The sequence below is a fragment of the Pristiophorus japonicus genome, chromosome 11 (assembly GCF_044704955.1).
Source record: "Pristiophorus japonicus isolate sPriJap1 chromosome 11, sPriJap1.hap1, whole genome shotgun sequence".
In the NCBI taxonomy this organism is placed as follows: Eukaryota; Metazoa; Chordata; class Chondrichthyes; family Pristiophoridae; genus Pristiophorus; species Pristiophorus japonicus.
The window spans coordinates 120,727,690-120,748,293 of NC_091987.1; the positions used below are offsets into that span (position 1 = coordinate 120,727,690).

At 42.7% G+C, this 20,604-nt stretch overlaps 1 protein-coding gene across 4 annotated transcripts in view; it reads left to right on the forward strand.

Annotated features, from left to right (window-relative positions):
* LOC139276249 (uncharacterized) overlaps positions 1–20,604 on the forward strand; it is a 75,757-nt gene that overhangs the window by 23,226 nt on the left and 31,927 nt on the right. For 2 of the 4 annotated variants that reach the window (XM_070893961.1, XM_070893960.1), the window contains exons 2-9: positions 2,709–2,864; positions 4,726–4,925; positions 6,613–6,702; positions 7,968–8,042; positions 11,893–11,997; positions 14,509–15,049; positions 18,645–18,848; positions 19,798–19,919. In XM_070893961.1, coding sequence (XP_070750062.1) covers positions 2,709–2,864; positions 4,726–4,925; positions 6,613–6,702; positions 7,968–8,042; positions 11,893–11,997; positions 14,509–15,049; positions 18,645–18,848; positions 19,798–19,919 — 1,493 coding nt within the window. Of the gene's footprint in view, positions 1–2,708; positions 2,865–4,669; positions 4,926–6,612; positions 6,703–7,967; positions 8,043–11,892; positions 11,998–14,508; positions 15,050–18,644; positions 18,849–19,797; positions 19,920–20,604 lie in introns of those variants that run through there. The other 2 variants (XM_070893963.1, XM_070893962.1) reach the window with 2 other exon arrangements.

The window sequence follows — 20,604 nt, forward strand, 5'->3', positions numbered from 1 at the left end:
TGCTCTCGACGTTGAGACTCGAGGTGCTCAGTGCCCTCTCAGATGCATTTCCTCCACTTAGGGTGGTCTTGGGCCAGGGACTCCCAGGTGTCAGTGGGGATGTTGCACTTTATCAGGGAGGCTTTGAGGGTGTCCTTGTAGCGTTTCCGCTGCCCACCTTTGGCTCGTTTGCCATGAAGGAGCTCCGAGTGGAGCACTTGCTTTGGGAGTCTCGTGTCTGGCATGCCAGACACATGTGGCCTGCCCAGCAGAGCTGATCAGTGCTTCAATGCTGGGGATGTTAGCCTGAATGAGGATGCTGATGTTGGTGCGCCTGACCTCCCAAGGAATTTGTAGGATCTTGCAAAGGCATTGTTGGTATTTCTCCAGCAACTTGAGGTGTCTACTGTACATGGTCCATGTCTCTGAGTCATACAGGAGGGTAGGTATTACTACAGCCCTGTAGACCATGAGCTTGGTGGCACATAGGGGCGTTACATTTGCGGTTTTCCAATCCGCTGCGACCTCCCCAGAATCCAGGGAATTTTGGTAGATTACGACCAATGCATCCACTATCTCTGCAGCCACTTCTATTAAGACCTTTGGATGTAAGCCATCAGGTTCAGGGGACTTGTTTGCCTTTAATCCCATTATTTTATCGAGTACTACTTCTTTAGTGATTGTATTAAGTGCCTCCTTCCCTATAGCCCATTGATTATCCACTATTGGAATGTTTTTAGTGTCTTCGAAACTCTCCACCTCACTCGAAACAATGTGATCTCCTGGGAGAGACGAAAAAACAGATTTAAAAACCCAGGCCAATTGAGGGAAAAAATGTGGGAAATTTCTCTCCGACCCAACTAGGCGATGACAACTAGTCCAGGAGATCACTCTGGCCCTGAATAACCTGCAGTACCAAATGAACTAGCAGCAAACAACAAACAGCTATCAATAAAAAATCGGGAAGTGGCACAAAACTAACTAATGCTAAAGGTAACCATTTGTTCAATCTGATTTTAGCAAACTTGATTTCTCAAACATAAGCTATCTATTTCATTAAAACTCTCGTGTCCCTAAGTGTGCATCTGTATCATCACACCTGAAATTGTGGCCCCAAAGCATTAAATAACTTTAGGCACTGTAATTAGGTAGCATAATCACTTGTCTGTTAAATTAGCAATCAAATTTCCAATGGCTGAAAGTAATCTAATCAAAGTATAATTGAGGAATGAGTAACCAGCAGAGAACCATGGGCTAGAATTTCCTCTTCATTTTTGGCGGTTTTCTCGGTAGTACTGCTCGTTTTCGGCAGAAAACCACCTGCCGAAAGTTTCCACTATTTTTAAAGAGTTCTGCCGGTGTTTTCAAAATATCGCTGGGGAGTGGACTGCCCACGTGCACTGCCGAAAAATCCGCTACCACCCACCGTTGGTGACCAATAGGTAAGATAAAAAAAAACGCCCACGAAAAGCAGCCGGAGCTGGGCGGTAGGTAAGTACTCCTGCAAAGAAAGATAAGTTAGTGTTTTTAATCATTCTTTTACGGCGATTAAGTTTAAAAAGGGTCTTGAGAATGTGTTCAGATTTTTTTATTTTTTGTTTCATTGAAAAATATTTTTTATGTTTTCCCTCCTCGCTAGGCCCAATCGCAGCTTCGGTCTAAATTTGAGTAATTACTGCCCTTTCTGGTTACGAACTGCCCAATTTACCCAGGATCGCGCTTAACCGACGAGAATCTACGTGTAAGATCCATTTTCTCGCTGGGTGGTATTTTTTCCCTTTTTGTTGATGCATGGTGTATTCTGGAGTTAAATCTTTTAACCTGCTCCTGGAGAATTACAAGGGCTGATTTTAACTCTTTGGCAGTGGTGGAGAACGGTCAGTAGTGAATCAGTTTTACTTCCTGCCTGATTGCCACATAGATCTGAGATACACACACAATACAGAAATCATCGTGAGAGATGGTGTGTGACAGGACGATGAGGAAACAAACCAAAAGGGGGAATATTGAAAGAATTAAGAGTGCGAGAGGACCAGAGAGACCGAGATAGGGAGAATGAGGCTTTCTTTTTGTCCTTGAGCAATGCTTTTTTTTTCTAATGGGAGACCTGTCCGCCTCAGAAGCCTAGGGCTTGTGTAAATGGATTTCCCACAGTCAGCACGCTGTCAACTCAATGAAGAGGCTCAGTCAAATAGTAGTTGACGACTCCCAATAATGTGCTAATGTCACTCTCGCCAAGCAATCTGTGCACTACCATCCCAGATTATAGCCTAAGGCCTCCTCATCTGAGTCTGATGAACAACTCTACACTCTGAAACAGGGAGACACATAACACGCCAGGGTTTTTAAAATTATGAATGACAACAAAACTGGCCATTCATGGAGGAATGAACTGTAGGCACTGAGAAGGTGACATAATCACTTGTCTGTTAAATTAAACAGGACTTGCTGTTTGTAAAGCACATGTCATCTTCCCCCAACTAGTGATGCAGAACAGGGAAGCCATTATTGGAGAGGGTTTGTGTAAAAATTTGTCAGTCTGAAGTACACAATTCGTGTGCGTGCTTACTATAGACACACTGGTAAGAATCTTGTGCATTTGTTTGTTGAATTACAGTACTGAAAGCATGCTGTGTATAGAAACCAAAATGTAAAGTTGTAAAATAATTTTCAAGGCACACTTTAGTTTTTATCGGTAGTGTAAGACTCTCATTTTTATTTTGCTGCAGATTCATACCTTCGGGTTAAAGTAGAAGATGATGCCGAAACCGTGATATTTGATGGAGCCGAAATGGTGGACATTCAGAATGGTTCATCGTCCCTTGCAACTGAAGATCAATCACAAGTGAATAACCAAAAAAGATATCTAGCTGCAGTTGTTTATGGTAAATAAAAATGTTAGTTTACAATCAGATCCCCATGGTTTTAATCCTAAGCATTTGATTCCTCCAGTTGTAAAAATAATAGGTTCTTGTAAACTGTCAAAGAATTTAAGAAAAAACCCCAAGTGTCTTTAGCCTCCATTACTTTAACTGTTAGATTATTCCAATCATTTATTTTTGAATAAAACATTTGTTTTAAATTTGCCTTTCACTCATTTTAGATTAATCTCCTCGGGTTCTACTGTCTTGCCTTGAAGCAATATTCTGGCTTCCTCTGATCTATACCATTTAATACTTGTGCATGCCTGACTTCCATCGCGCCACCATTGGCAGGATACCTTCAGCTACCTCAGCCCTTAGCTTTGGCATTCCCTCCGTAAACCCTTCCAGCTCTCTCTCCTTTTTAGTCTTTTACCTCTTTGACCAAGCTTTTGGTCACCTGCCCTAATATCTCTTTGTGGCTCGGTGTCAAATTTTGTTTGATAACTCTCATCTGAAGCTCCTTGTGATGTTTTACTGTATGGTACTATGTTAAAGGCGCTATAGAAATGCAAGTTATATACTTGAATGAGGTTCCTGTAACAAGATAATGTATAGCGCCCTCTAGATAGGAGGTATTGATAAAATGTATAGCACCCTCTAGCTGTGAATAGTGGGCTTCACTAAACTTCCCTCGCATATGGAATCATTCTCACTGCTCTTTGCTGCACCCTCTAATATGGATGCGTCTATTTGTACTAACTGAAATGCAGCCGTTTCTCTGACTGGCTCTCCAGACCTATTGCTGAGTGGTCCCCTTGGAGGATAAGCCACACCTTGAAGTTCCTCTGCAATGTGCAACTGGAACTGCCCAGCCCAAGTTCTGAGTGACTTTCCAATTTTTAATTTGATTCATTTTGACTTCAGAAGCCACAGAGGATAGATCTCCCCAAAAGCCACCAAGTTCTAGCCAAAGTCCCTTACCCCAGCGCAAGTGCATCCCTCCGCCAGCTGAAGACCCTTATCCCCTCCCCCCCCCCCCCGGTCCCCAGATGGGACATTCTGTGCGGATTGTTAACAGGTTTATTGGGTATGAAGTGAATAGTGACCGTGTCTAGATTTCATCCACCCCAACGATGTCCCTTGTAACACACTCACCGAGCTTGCACGCACCGGGGGTAGGAAGAACGTGATCCGTCTTCTGAGTTCTCTCTTTTCCTCCTCCAAGCTCTCTCTCTCTCTCTCTCTCTCTCTCTCTCTCTCTCTCTCTCTCTCTCTCTCTCTCTCTCTTTTCCCCGCTTCTCACTCTCCCGGCCGGGCTGGGCCGCTCTCCCCGCCTCTCGTTCTCCCCGAACTGGTCCTGGCCGCTCGCTGCCTGATCGGAGGCAGTGGAGGCAACCTGTGGGACCGGTTTGGGAGGGAAGGGGAGTGGAGTGGGGTGGGGTGGTGGTGGAGTGGAGTACGCATGCGCAGACTGGGGTTAGTGGGAATTGTGTGAGATAGGGGGTGGAGTCGGTCAGATTTGTTCTAACTTGCTTCTGTGCGTGTGTCTGGAAACGCTTGCGCAGAAGGAAGGCTTAGTACAAATAGTTACTGCACTCTAATATATGTAGTTTCCTTTTGATGTATGGCAATCAAAGTTGGACACAGTACTCCAATTGTGGTCTGACCCTGTGCATTGCAAAGCCTCAGATAACCTCTGTGGACTTGCATTCCAGTGTTCTGGCTGTGCATCTCAATATTCTGTCTGCCTTTTTATATTCACATTGGCATGGAGGTTATTAACTTTTAATATGTCACACTTTATTCAAAAATTTTGTATTTTTTAGATTTGAAAGAAAAACTTCTGTCTGTTGTACTTTCCTCCCCATTCACTGGTATTTAGTACAGAAAGCAGCAGCAGAAGGCCCTCCCGGTGCTCCTGGCATGAATACCAATGATTCAACAGCAAACCAGCCACAAGAGTGTCAGCCGAACAGAAATAACGTTTCATCTGGTGCCACATCGCACGAGGCTAGACCCAGAGATGGAGAATACAGTTACACTTACAGGCCAAAAAGAAGGAAAATCACAATCCAGAATGCAGTAGGTATTGATACCAAGTGTGCAGATAAAAATGTTTGGGGTGGGGGGTGGGGTGGGGGGGGGGGGGGGAAGGCACAGGACTCTTAATTCAAATTATCAGACAATTCAAAAATAATTAGCACTGAATTTCTACTTTCTGTTTTTGTTTAAATCTCGAGCCTTGTGGGTGTCTGAGCATTTGATTCATATTTAGCTTATGCTGGTTATTTGTTGACCAAATCTGACATTTCAGAATGAAACTGGAATTATTCACCTGAGGGCGTAACTTACACGGGATCTGTGCTATTGTCCAAGCTGTGTTACTTTATGAAGGTACAGAGCGCTGCACTGTGTGTGAAGCTCAGCTGTTGACATATGGCCACAGAGGGGGATGTAATACTCATGCTTGCCTCCACTCCAAGGTTTGTTCTGGCATGCGACCAGCCCTGATAAGATGTTCTTTTTCTTGTTCTGTTGCATTATGCAACTCTCAGGATGATGGAAGGCAAACTAGATGGGCCTTGTTTTTTTTCCATTTATCAATTCCTATGATGTTCCTATAGGAACTATAAGGCTGGAAATTACTGCTGCAGATAATACTAGATGAATGCTTGTTACTGGATAAATGTTCAACATGTTTGAATAGTGTTTCTCCACTTTTTGAAAGGTGGTATTAACTAGTTTTTGTTAAAGGGTTACTAACACGTTGCGTGTTTATCCGCTATTATTGTCAACGGTAATTTCTAGCTTTTGGTGTTTGTGTATGATAACTGGGTTGAATCTGCGGTGGTCAACATTCCAACCTGCCAAACTTGGATGATATATTTACGCCCCTTTGACTCGTTGCACTGCTGTAGAAGACAGCCCTGTTCCACAGTAAATGAAGTGGCAGTGCTGCTGTGGAGGTGCTAGGACCCACCTCACGACACAGTGCTATGGTCAGCATTATAAATGTTGCCTCCGGAGACAGAGGAGACTTTCTTTTTCTGATGGGCCATCTGCTTCGTCCTTCTCTACGGTCCAAGAATGCAGCTGGCCAATACAGATGTTTCCCAAGTGTCAAAGTATTCCCCAATCACAGCTTTCCAACAACAGTGCACCAGCTCCTTGACCGTAACATAACGCAGATGGTATTTTCCTTGCCTCTGAGTGGGAGCCCCTCTCTGAGCAACAAAAAGGTCACTTCATCAAATCATTCCACAAGTAATGGAGATCTTGTTTCTCTTTTTCCCCAAGTAAAGGAGACTGGTATTGGAATAATTGTCACTTCCTTTCAATGGCTATTCAAAGAGCAAAGTTGTAATACTGCAATTAGAAGAAAGAAAAAAGAGCCCATCGATTTTGGCATTAACTTGGAGGATTCAAATCCCTCAAGTTTTTGCTAACAAATCCTGATTTAAACATTTACTATCGTGGCACTTCAAAGAGCTCCATACACTGCACAAATGCATACTAATCATAATAACTCAAAGTAATTATGGTCACTGTTTTACTGGCCAGAGATTAGTATCATCTTTACATTGTAATTCTTAAGTGTGCTAGATTTTTTTTTTTATGTTCAGGTGTATGTTATGTTTTTTCTTCCACTTTAATGCTGGAAAGAGCAACCTTTGGCTTGTCTGATGGTAATGGTACAAAGAAAACATTTTAATTGGTTCATCTATCCTTACTGCTAAGTATTTTGTGTGTGTGTGTAAATTATCTACAGTCTCAGATGAGAACCAGTGACTCTGGAGATTATGCAGACTACGAAGAAAATGGTGACTTTGTTTATGACTACAGTGCTGACTATGAATGTGTGAGTAATCCTAATTTTACAGTCACTGTGATTCTGTCACACCTTGTTAAATGTATTCTTGATCTCACTCAGTGCATGTTCACAATACACTCAAACTTTAAAAAAATGTCCTAGTTTAAAAAAAAAAGAAAATATTAATGTGTGCAGATGACCTTTAATCATAGAATTTTGGAAGTGTTTTTGGCAGATTCAACTGTCTTATTTTAGCGTAAAAATTTGCTTACACTCTTGAGTAATGTCAGTGTTGCAGATTTTTCCCTGATGAGTGCAGCAAGTGAGGTACAGGGTACTTGTAACCACCCACTTGGAGGTGTACAGCTGCAGTGATTCACTCTTCCTGCGCTCTGCCTCCCCCTTCTCCCCCCCCCCCCCCCCCCATTCCTTTCTACCCCTGCCCAGGTCAAATTGGAAACTTGTCCTGTGGCGAAACACCTTGGGGAACATGTGCCTCACCACCACTTGTATGTAACTATTTTGTGAATCAACCTGCTGTGACGCAAGCTATCGGAATCTTTTTATTAATTTGTTTAAGGATTGACTGTGACATTAAACAATGTTGTGGTTCAACAGACGATCACATTCTGAAATTGCCAGGAAGCAAACATTTTGACTGAAACATGTGCTTTGAAGTTTTCTGTCTTCAATTTTTTTAAATTCCTTTTGAAAAATCCTGTTCAGGAACATGAAAATTGTAATGAGTAAAGTGAAGGACATTTAATCCAATTACCACCTTGTCCCTTGTAGCAAGTGCAGTAATTCCCAATACGACTGATCTATTTGCATGTCTGACAAATTGCAATTTTAGGGTTTAGGATAAGCTGCCAAATACTGTACTTCACATCACGTTTTTAATATGCTATGCAGCCTGCCAAACAGGACAAACCGGTTGAATACTGCGCTTGGGCCAGCAGCTAAGGTGGACATTAGCAGCTCGTGTTGATGCATAAATAAATTGAAATTCTGCTCTGTTTGGGTAGATTCTTAGCCTCTACTTGCCGCCTCCCTTATAATAGTCACAATCTGGAACTTCTGTGAGGGGGATGATGGACACGATCTCCAACTCTTACTGCTCTAAACTAATTGGTGCGGCAGTGGAAAAATGCTATTTAGCATCTTGGGGAAATCTGGGAAAATTGATAGAAAGAAATAAAGCATTTATATGTGGCGTGCCAGCTCTGAGAATTAAATGCACTTGGGACAGCATAGCTCAGAACATTTAGATTTTGTGTAATCACAGTGAACCAATCCATCTTCTTTCCACACAGGCCAGTGATATGTCAGAAGGTTCTTATGTTACAGATCAGCAGCGGACTCTAGTGGAGGTTCTTAAATACTGCCAGGTAACGGCGAGCTCTGTGATGATCTAAATTGGTTGTGCAGTTCTTAAATATTCTAGCAAATTTAATCCCCCTCCTGTTCCCAACACGGGAAAGAAAAGTGAATTTAAAAGATTTAAAATCTACTGAAGCACACGGGGCTTGGATTTCATGTGGGGGCTCTCCCAGTCGCCCACCAGAACTGCCGCAGAGACCCTCCAGGAGGAATTAAACCTCTTTAGAATATGTACAAGTTAAAACCTGCTAGCACAAACCAGTTGGGCCGAATGGCCTGTTTCCGTGCTGTAAATTGTATATAATGATTGTCTTTTTTGGGTATGTCCTTCTGTTCTTTTTCAACAATGTGCCACCGGTCCAATTTCCCTCCCCAGACCCCTCCTGGGTGAGATTACCCATTGATATCAATTTTGGACCCTCTGAGGAAGTGGGCTATGCTTGTCCAAATTCATTTTGCAGCCAGCAGATGGAGCAAGCTTTCATCCCATCAGCCTGGAGTGGATGTGAGCCCCGATCCCAAGGATGAAAGGCCAGTGTCTAACTCGCTGTAGACACCCCATCCCCATCGAATGTCACCCAGCACTCCTGTCTCAGGAGGTAAACCTAATGGCCTTGAAATTGCGGTGTCTGTGACTGAGTACACCATCGTATTCCGTTTGGGATTTCCGCATGTGCGCAATCGGGAACTTGCGGTCTGTCGACGTATGCGTTGACAGGCCATCCGCCGGGGCCACGATAAAGCAATCACTGGCACAGAGTTGGGTTATTTGGCCAGTGATTGCCCACGTAAGTCTTGGGTTGATGCAAGCAGGCAGCGTGCCTGTTTTCATCAGTGTAAGGGGATATCTAAAGCTTAAATTAAAAATGTTCGTATCCTAAATTATGCACATACACTGTATTAAAGGAGGTTATGTGAATATTGGCCTGGATCACACTTTTAATGACTAAAGTTATTATCAAAAAAAATAAATTTTATTGAGCTTGGTGCAATGAAGGTAATTATAAATAAAATTCCAATTCTGTGCATTGTATAATTATTAGATTTAGGGATTTAATTGCATTTCATTAGGGGATTCCCTTTTTAAAAGATTGAAATAGAATTCTGCTTGATGATTGGCGGACCAGGCCCATGTGATCCCAGGTACACTTCTGAGCCACCTGGGATCCATGGGCCATAATGCTGCCCTCCCCCTCGAGGCCTGAGACCGCAACTTTTCACAGCCTGGGTGCCAACGGGTACTTCCGTAATTGTTTCACGGGTCGGAGGCATAGTCCTGGAGGTGTGCCTCCGACCGCAATTTCAGTGCCATTTTCTCTGCCATGGTGGGTATAAGACCCAATTGCGGAGGAGGAAATTGGGTGATCTATTAAGATTGACCATCCACTCTCCCTGCACTTCAACAGTAGCTTCCTGCCATTGGCAATCAGAATCATAGTGTTACAGCACAGAACAGAACTTTTCGTTAACATGTCTGCATTGGAGATTGTCTCCATGAGCCATCTATTCTCCTGCATCCTGCACATACCCTGTCATGGTTCTCTTTTTCACGCACAAATCTAATCCCCTTTAAAAGAACGTGACTGTACTACAACAACCCACTGTTGAAGCAGAGAATCCCACATTCTAACCTCCCTCGGTGTGTACGGAATTTTTTTTCATAGAATCAGACAATGGCTACAGCACAGAAGGAGGCCATTTGGCCCATCGAGCCCATGCCAGCTCTCTGCAAGAGCACTTCAGCTAGTCCCACTCCCCTGCCCTGTCCCTGTACCCCTGCAAATTCTTTTCTTTGGGTTCTTATCCAATTCCTTTTGAAAGCTGTGATTCAGTCTGCCTCCACTACCCTTTCAGGCAGTGCATTCCAGATTATAACCACTCGCTGCCAGTCACCTTAAATCTGTGTCCTCTGGTTCTTGACCCTTCCTCCAAGAGGAACCGCTTCTCTCTATCTACTCTGTCTAGACCCCTCATAATTTTGAACACCTATCAAAAGCTCCTCTCAACCTTCTCTGCTCGAAGGAGAACAACCCCAGCTTCTCCAGTCTATTCACATAACTGAAGTCCCTCATCTATGGAACCATTCTTGTAAATCTTTTCTGCACCCTCTCTAAGGCCTTCACACCCTTCCTAAAGTGTGATGCCCAGAATTGGGCACAATACTCCAATTGAGGCCGAACCAATGTTTTATGAAGGTTCATCATAACTTCCTTGCTTTAGTACTCTATGGGGCTGAAATTGCCTCTCTGGGAAAGGACTGTTAGTGTCTCTGGAGGTGTTATGTGGGTGCAGATGCACTAATGCATGGGCTTGGCGGCCAGAACACGACCCCCCCCCAGAATTATCCGGGGCTCAGAGTACGAAATATGATTAGCGCACCGGCGTGATGTCATTGCTGTGCGCGCCGACCCTTTATCACCCCGTGCTGACTCCTTTGTGCCCTATGGGACGTGAGGTCGGCGTGGGGTGATGCCACCAGCTGCTTCTCTAGGTGAGAAGCTGTGGTGGCTAGGCCGCCTTTAAAGGGGAGGTGGCAGTGCCATGGCCGCGATTCTTTTTCTGTCAGACAACTTTTCAGTCGGCCTAACCATGGCGGCCACCAACATGTAGCCCGGCCTCTTGGGTACCGGGCCACTCGCCTGGCCGACCCCCTCTCTGGTGGCCCAATGGGTGCCACTAAAGCGACTACAAAGATTGCAGTGGCCCTCCCCTTTAAAAGAAAGGGAGGGATGTTGTGATGCATCAGTGTGATGCGGCACGTCAGCGATGCGCCAACATCATCAGTGGCGCGTTGATGTGCTCAGCACGGTGCTAAGAGTCGCGTCGTGAATGACCTGTTATCGCCCCACGCACACTTTTTTGCCTCAAAGACACCTCCCGCCCTGGCACTAAACTTTAATATAATTCAAATTATGCGCTCCAAACCGGACGCGGGGCAATTTCGCTCCATGCCTCTATTTATGAAGCCCAGGATCCTGTATGCTTTTTTTTAACCGCTTTCTCAACATGCCCTACCATCTTCAACAATTTGTGCACCTATACCCCTAGGTCTCTTTGTTCATGCACCCCCTTTAGAATTCTTCCTTTTAGTTTATATTCCCCCTCTTCGTTCTTCCTACCAAAATGTATCCCTTCACACTTTTCTGCGTTAAATGTTATCTGCCACGTGTCCGCCCATTCCACCAGCCTCTCTGTCCTCTTGAAGTCTATCACTATCCTCCTCACTGTTCACTATACATCTTAAACGTTTTAATTACTTCTGTGATTACCTTAAATTTGTGCCCTCTCAATATTGTGTCTCAGCAGCAGAAATAGCCTATCACTATTTACCTGGTCATAGCCCTTTCTAATCTTGAAGATCTCTATCAGGTTATCACTATTTAATCACTAGTTAAAATAGCCCTAACTTCTCAAATCTCTCTCCATAACTGTTACCCCTCATCTCTGCTAACACTGAATGAATCTACACTGCATATTTCCATTACCTTTATAACCTTGTATTCAGGTGTCCCAAACTGTACACAATAACCAGGGCAGATAAAGCATTTTCTTGTATTGTGTGTTTTTTTTTAATACTATGGGACAGAAGACACCAAATCTTGTAACACTGCCAGTTTCCACCAGCAAAACAAATCTCCAATTGTTCCTTTTTATTCTCCTGTAGTTAACAATGCAGGTTGTGTCTAAGTGCACTTTGATGATGTATGCCCTCTGGTTTGGGTTGTGTGTATTTTTAGCTTCATACACTTGATGTAAATAGTGTCTGTGGAGCAGCTGGTTCAATCTTTGCTTTATGCATCTTTCAACAACAAAACATCCATCAAATACTTTGAACTCCTATTGTTCCTTTTCTTTCAGGTAATGTATGCTGCGATCCAGAGACTAGATAAGAAATTTGATGTCCTGCATCGCAGGGTTACTGAGATGCATCAGGGAAGAATGAAACCCATGTTTTTCAAGCCGGTGAGTATTACTGTAATGTAGACAACTAAAATAAAGTGTGGAGCTTAGACCATTGCTGAAACCATCAAATGCTTTGTGGGTCAGCTAGTGTGGAAATAAGTTTTGTGAAGATTCAAATCTAATTTCAAGTCCTTTTTGATTTAAGCCTAAAGGTAAGTACATATTTCTTGGTGTGTTATGTTAATCTGCAGAATCTATTAGTCACTCTCCCTGCTTTTTATTTTTAATTTAAAACTTTTGAGTGCAGCACACTGGCTCCAGCTGTCTGGCACAAGCTGGAGAAGGGCAGGAACTCCCCACACTTTGGTTGTCTGCCTGGCTCAGTTCTCGTTGAGCCTCTCCTTCTCAGCAACAATTCCAAGTCCTGGCCTCCTTCGTCTCCTCACCCAGCAAGCCCACCTCTGGTGTTCTGAGCCAGGCAGCCTCGCTTCCTGAGTGCTTTGGAGCAGCAGAGTGGGGGTCTAAGCGAGCGTCCGGCTCCATGGACAATGCTGCAGGAGATCAACAATACAAACATAATCCAGTTACCCTTGTGTGTAGTTTTCTATTTGATTTGAAAACGGGGTAAATTTTGGCAGTGAGGCCGACACCTTCCCTGTCCTCCATTCCCAGGACTGCCACTTGCAGCATGAAAATGCCATGGATGTTTTGGAGGGGCGGTGGGGGGGGGGGGGGGGGGATGGTGGGATGAATGAATTTCTGGCCCATTTCCCTTCCATCCATCCAAATTGCCGCTACTCCCCAGAATCGCCAGGTACATTATGGTAGTAAGACTATGGGTTGGCCCCAAATGATGGGAGGGAACCTTTTAGCGGCCTCTTCTCCCTCCAGCTCACTATTGTGCCTTAACTGCCTTCATTGAGTAAATTCAGCCAGTCTTTGGGGCCCAGTGGGCCCTTCAAGGTGTCTCTGACCCTCCTCTAGTGCTGGAGCACCGCCTTCATGTCGATGCCTCCACTTGCTGGCAGTGATCCCGATGGCAGCTTGTCCTGAAGAATGGCTGCTGACTCAGGAAAAGGCCAGAGACCAGGTGGGATAAGAAAAATGCAGCCCAAGATGTTCACACGATTCGAGTAGTCAGTGATTGTGCGGCCGCCTGAAATGAAGGCAGAATTCTTTCCTAAAAAAAAAACACGGGTGGGTTTGGAGCGTGGGGACAGTTAAAGTGCAAAAAATGGAATTCCTTGCTTGATCCTGCCTCCAACCCACCCACTTCTGGCTTTGCTGTGGGTTGGGGTGGGGGTGCCTCAATTTAAATATTGTAATGAGCCTGTTCTTCCCCCGCCCACCCCAAACCCCCATCCATTTTGTGTTTAACTGTCATGTATGTACATGCTGTTTGTAGCCACCAGATGGTGTCATTGTTGGAGGTCACTTAGCAGCACGCACATGGTGCTGCTCTGGTATAAAAGGCCAGCAATTTTATGAGTCATGTTCTTTGGGCCGTAATAAAGCAGAGCCAAGGCTGTACCTTGTCCAGTTAAACAATACTCAGTTTGTACCTTTTTATTGCATACATAACGTTAACTGCCTGAGGACGGTTTCTCACAATTTGTGAAATCCGGCAGTTAAACAGAGGCAAGGACTGTTGCTTCCAGGAGGTTAGTGCTGTTCCCACCATAGCCTCCCCCCGAGATCGGAGTGTGTCCCCCCCCACCCCCACAAGACCTCCAATCCCCAGGCCGCCTCGGAATCTGGCTAGCTGCGGGATGGCATTCAAATCAGGCCCTGCTGTTAGTCGGTGGGGCCTGCAGGAAACTGTGTTTCCCATCGCCCCCAACCCGCCTCCCTTGAGAAAATTCTGGCCGAAGTGTCCCGCTGTCCCCTGTCCTTTCTAAATGACGGAGCTGAGATAAAGGTTTAAAGTAAATGAGGACTTGCTGAGTGAGTGCCTTGTCGTGAATGTGAGAAAGCAGTAATTCTTGTAACGGAGGTGAGGGGACAGAGAGAGGAAAGCACTTGGAATTCAGTATTACATGATGTTTAATTGGAAGGGTCCTGGCTGAATAGCACACAATAGCTGATCAGGGTCTCAAAGTAGTGGATTTGAAGTTGGCTTGTGAAAGGATAAGTCATTAATTTTCAAGGATTTATGTTTACTATTTTCACGTGGCTTGTGTTTTTGTTAATTGGTTTCGTTCCTCCAGAATTTGAATGACATGCAGTTTGATCTGATCATGCAATCCATCTCACAGCAGTTGAAAGTAGTCCTCTATAAAAGTGCCAGTGAACTGCCCCTGAACCCAGGCCCAGAGTACAAAGCTAGAATACTGTATTTACCAAGTCACCTCAAACAGTTGATGAGAACTGACCAATTCTCGTTCTTTTTACAGCCATATTGAATGGAAGAAAACATTCTGAGTCTGTGATGCAGTATCTATTGTAAAACTAGCATTTTTCTGTGCAAGAAGTTTAATTTGGGCGGAGGCAGGATAGGATGATGGTGTCTCCATTCTGAGGGTCTCGTGTCTTTTCCGTGCCCTACCTGTTAATTCTAATTATGATTTGCAGAGACTTATGACCGTGTCCTATGGAAATGCCCACCAGATGCCGCTCAACAAAACAAAAATAGAAAAGCCAGTGGAAAGAGAAGTGAGGATCCGGATGCCACCACCTGATCAAGGGTCTCGTTCTTCCCCACTCAGGATACGAGTAGAGAAAGAGAAAGTTTCCATTCCGAGCCAACCTGTCAGATCCTCGCCTCAACCGCAGACCGAGTATAGCTGTACCAGAGGAGCAAGCCCACCCCTACCCACAATTCAATCTGTCCATTCTTTACAAGAACCCACAATGCAGTATTCTGCTACTGCAATTGGAATTTCTGACTTTGCCCAAGGGACAACGATTATTGAGCAAGACCGTTCGGTACCGATGTCTTCAGGTGCCAGTAATGCAGTGAGACCCACTGAAAGGCTGTATCAAGATGGATGTACTTCCAGAGAAAGAGAAGCATTTGTTAATGTAAACACTACTAATGATGCTGAGCAGCAAACCAACTTTTCTAAACCTGAAGTTCCTTCATCATCGAGTGCAACCAGCATGATGAGTTTTGGTGGGTTATAGTCATGTACCAATAAGTGCGTTTTCATTTCAATGAGTTCAATTAAATGTTTAGTACATGAGAAACATTTCTACTGTTTACTGTGTCACTCTTTTAAGACTCATTGTATTAACTCATTATTATTTGAATTTTGGGGTTAGAATACATATTTTGGATATTGAATGCTCTCTGAACGCAACTTGCATAACTACTTATTTGTAAAATCAACTGTAATGCAGGTAGATGAAATTGTCAATGAAAATGACAAAAGTTGCTTGTATACAATACCTGTCAGTTCAATTTATTGTAACCATCTTGTAAATTACATCCTTTAAAGATTGGTTCAGTTAGTATTCCACAGTTCTGTGTCGGAAATTCATGTTGGATTTTAAATATGGACTTGAACAAGTTGTTAAATTTTCACACTGAGGTATGCTGCATATTTCTGTATTCAGCTCAAACTCTTTTTTACAAATGTCCACATAAGTGCAGTCTTGACATATCAAGATTATTGAAAATAAATCCTGATTACTTATAGCTTAAGCCACATACACAAGGATTTCTTCCAAATTAAGATATTGACATTTAATTTTATAGCTTGTAGACATTTTTAAATTTAGGTTTTTCTTCTGACCAAATTTAGAAATGAGATACTGTTATTATGGTGTCTGATCTTTTAAATTCCTTTCTTCTAGATAAGTCTTTGATTTCTGCAATAAAATATAATCTTGCCATTTTAAAATTGGCCAAGGAAAGCTAAAAAAATATTTCTCAATGGATGCCAATTCATCATTTGATATCAAATTAATGCTAATTGTTCCACTCCAAATATCACCCCAAACCTCAATGGAACCTTTGATTTAATTTATTAAATGTTTCTACCATCCTGCAAAATTCCACAGTGCAATTAAAAGTATTCCCAACTGCTAAGCGTATGCACCTGAAATTATTTATTAATGCTGTGATTGTAGTTCTGGTACTCTGGATTGTTTGTGTAGCGTCTCTGCAAAAATAATTCCCAGTCGAGCACCATGTTCAAGAGTAAAACTTTAAAGTGAACATAAGAAATAGGAGTAGACCATATGGCCCCTCGAGCCTGCTCCGCCATTCAATAAGATCATGGACTCAGCTCCACTTCCCTGCCCGCTCCCCATAACCCTTTATCCCTTTATCGTTTAAGAAACTGTATTTCTGTCTTAAATTTATTCAATATCCCAGCTTCCACAGCTCTGAGGCAGCGAATTCCACAGATTTCAATAAGATCACCTTTCATTCTTCTGAATTCCAATGAGTAGAGGCCCAACCTCCTCAACCTTTCCTCATAAGTCAATCCCTCATCCCCGGAATCAACCTAGTGAACCTTCTCTGAACTGCCTCCCAAGCAAGTATAACCTTTTGTAAATGTGGAAACCAAAACTGCATGCAGCATTCCAAGTGTGGCCTCACCAATACCTTTTTATATAGCTGTAGCAAGACTTCCCTGCTTTTATACTCCATCCCCTTTTGCAATAAAGGCCTTCCTGATCACTTGCTGTACCTGCATACTATCCTTTTGTGTTTCGTGCACAAGTACCCCCAGGTCCTGCTGTACTGCGGCACTTTGCAATCTTTCTCTATTTAAATAATCACTTGCTCTTTGATTTTTTTTCTGCCAAAGTGCATGACCTCACACTTTCCAACATTATACTCCATCTGCCAAATTTTTGCCCACTCACTTAGCCTGTCTGTCATTTTGCAGATTTTTTGTCTCCTCCTCACACATTGCTTTTCCTCCCATCTTTGTATTGTCAGCACGCTTGGCTACATTACACTCAGACCCTTCTTCCAAGTCATTAATGTAGATTGTAAATAGTTGGTGTCCCAGCACTGATCCCTGCGGCATCCCACTAGTTCCTGGTTGCCAACCATAGTTGTTAAAACCAGGAGTGTAACAGTTCTATTTAATATGCAAACCAATTGAATTTTCCTTTCAGTTGAACTGAAAACCGTGTAGCCCTGCTGCAAACTCTGTCATTGTGACCACGTCTATTATGAATTTCTATGTCGATTTGTTACATTATTGCATCAATTAATTCAGTACTCCATCTGATCAATCCATCGAGTATTGTGACCCCCTCCCCCCACAAATAGTCACAGTTTAAGAGGCTGTAATAATGTTTACAAACTTCACTGTGGGCAGCACCAGTCTATGATTTTGTATTTATTTATTAGATCTTGGGTACATTTAGTAATATTTCAGATATGTTGCTTGACCATTAACATTTTCGGGTAGCTTCCAGAAGGAAAACTTTTTAATATATTTATTTTATGCCTCACATTAATTCACAAGTGTTAGTTAGTCACTTTTTATGGTAGTGAAAACTTTATATGGTAGAGTTTGACTTCTATTGTATTAGATAAATGGACTAACTGAGGGTTGGTGCGAAGCACAGACTACCACATGCCAATCCCTAATCCTCGGTATTTTAGACACTAACAAAATTAATTTTAAAATGTTTTTAAGGAAAAAAAAAAATCTCATTGCGAGCATATTTTAATGTATTTCCAAAGTGATGAGTCAGTGCAAAGAAAGAACTTGTATTTACATAGGTTTAATGCTTATAGTCACTAAGGTTGCGAAATGGGGTCTCAGTACAAAGTGATAGCACCTCCTGTAGAAAATACAATCCAACAAATGGCATAGTTGGTGCAGCCCCATTTCACACAGATCTACCCTTCCCAAACCTACTGAGTGTGAGCTGCTAGAACAGTATGTAAAATGTGTTTTTTTTGGTTTAATGGCCTAAACTGCATTTGCATTATCATGACTAAATGTGGCACAAATTTACATTTCTGGTTTTAACATCCTTTTTAAATTACCTCCAAAAAAAAAACCTACCATAAGCTTCGTTATTTTTGAAAATATTGTGATGGATGAACAACGAGATGAATGAAGTGCATTAAGCACTGGCCATTTCCTTCTAGGCTTTGGGTTCACATGCAGCCTAGGCTGTTGGGACAAAATTGTCTCCTGTCTGTTTGCTGCAAGGGTCTTGTGGGGAATTAATGTGGCAGTTTCTCGTGGTTCCAGATGACAGTACCTCTAAATTAGCATTAATTGACAATTAAACTCATGCCCTAGTTATACGAGGCGAGTGTATCAGAGGCAATCCTGTATCTGTGCTAGTGGAGTAACAAAACCCTCCTTCAATCTGCCTGATCCCGTGTTACTGACAGAGCAGTGCGCTTTCCATTATTGGCCAGCTCTGAATCTGCTCTGTCTGGTCGCAAGTCGTAGCTCTGCTCGTTTTCAGTGATGCTTTTTGGGGACACAAAATGGTTTCTTGCTGTTGGTACATGGTTCCTTCCTTCTTGCTATGCCACCAACAGATCTCTGGAGCTCAGAAAATTGGCTTTAAAAAAATAAAATATAAAAGTGTGTGGGGTTTTTTTCATTGTAAAATGGGGAGGCAGCATTGTCTCTTTAATTTGCAACAGAATGCACCCCGTTCCTCTTTCTCACCACCCCCCCCCCCCCGACCCCTCATTGATCTAAGAAATGACTTTAATTTTTAGCTTTTTAAATCAATATTTTGTGTTTAATAATTTGTTGCTGTTGAATTTTCAGAATATCTGGGTGACCCAAGACGAAATATAAAGGTGCCTGCAGCCTTTTTAACGAAGGCACGACAGAAAACCAAGCCAAAGTACGTAGCACGTTACCTCATTCGGATGATGTTCCCAAAGAATACGCTAATGCATAGTAACATGCAAGGTGACCAAGCTCGAGGAACCAAACCATTGGATCCTAATAGGGTCACTGCTTTACGAGGTGAGCCTTTCTCTGGGTTTCAAACTATATTTTAATTCATCTCTAAATACTCTGATTTTCTATCTTGCACTACCTCAGTTGTTAATTGTATTAAGCCACTGCCTATAAGATGCAGCACTTAGTTTAACCATTTAGGACTGCACTGGTATTTTGGGAAGGACTAAAACCTGGTCTTGAAATTCCAACAAATTCACCTATTTTCACTTGCTTTTTAATTTTTGTCTTAAAACTGAGGTTCTAGTGTTGAATTAATGTATTTATGTCTGTACATCTCTCACACCAGTACCTCCCAAACCCGCAACCTCTACCACCTAGCATGCCAAGGGCAGCAGGTGCATGGGAACACCATCACCTGCAAGTTCCTCACCAAGTTGCACATCATCCTGACTTGGAAATATACCATCGTTGCTGGGTCAAAATCCTGGAACTCCCTAACAGCAATGTGAGAGTACCTTCACCACACTGACTGCAGCAGCTCAAGAAGGCGGCTCACTACCACCTTCTCAAGGGCAATTAGGGATGGCCAATAAATAATGGCCTTGCCAGCGACACCCTCATCTCGGAACAAATATTTAAAAAAAAAAACATTCTATAGTCTCAATTAGCAGAAATAATTATCGAGAGTTCATTAGAAAACTGGACCTTTTTAAATCCCTGCAAAGATTGATGTACCACTTTTCCCACTGAAAGATTGTTATGTGCTGGAGCAGTGTAAATGTCTATAAGTGGACAAGGTTAATGTTCCTGATTCAGTGTAAGCCATTTTTTTAATTAACTTTTGTAGTCTAATGAATTATAAACAAGTTGAGTTATATTATCACTGACTGTAAAACAAAAGAATAAAGCACTGGTCATGCTTCTGATGGAGGAAGAAAAAATAATTGAAAGTTTACAACAAATTTTAATGATTTGCTGTTTGTTTTTATTGAATCTCCCTCTTTTTCCCTAGAGTTTCTTTGTACACTTTTCCCCACATATGAATTGAGTGAGGAAGGCAAAGACTGGAAGATTTGTGTCTCCAATGTAAATTCCATGATACGCAGCCTGCGTTGTGAAATCCAAAGAGGAGCAGTAAGTAGAGCCAACAGAGAGTAAAGACGTTTGTTTTAAGTGCATCATTGGTGTTATGTATTTGTTTCATGGGTTCTTTGCTTAAGAATTCATAGCAACACATTGCTATTAAGAACTAGTTGGTTTATTAGCAAAAGGTTTAATCATCACACTACACATTACCAGTTCATCCACCAGGGTAACAGCCACCTGCCTCATCGTGGACCCAACTGGCTGGGGTTTTATTGAGTCTTGTGAACATCACATGACTGGCTAAACCACTCCTAACTCAATAGCTCTACAAACCATACTCCCAGATGCATACATTACAATGGGCAAGTACACTTTGGGGTGACTTGAGCATAAACTGACAGTCTTGAAATGCATTATCGATCATATTTCTTTTCCTTCTTGGGGAAACTTTATAATGCGCCAAAAAAATTACTGTTTGTTGTGTATAACATACAGAATAATTGATGGGGGAAAAGGAAAGTTTCAGAACAGCTGAAGGCGTTCCTGCAGTGGGATAGTGGATATAGCACAACTTTCATGTAGTATTAAGCCATTCAGACAAAGAGATCCCAGAATTGATTATTTATCTGTGATGACTTAGCTGAACTCAGCTAGAGCAGCAATTTGAAGGCTAAACTCAGCCTTCATGCCCAATAGCTAGGGAGGGTAACCATCATCCAGGGTTTCTGTTCCT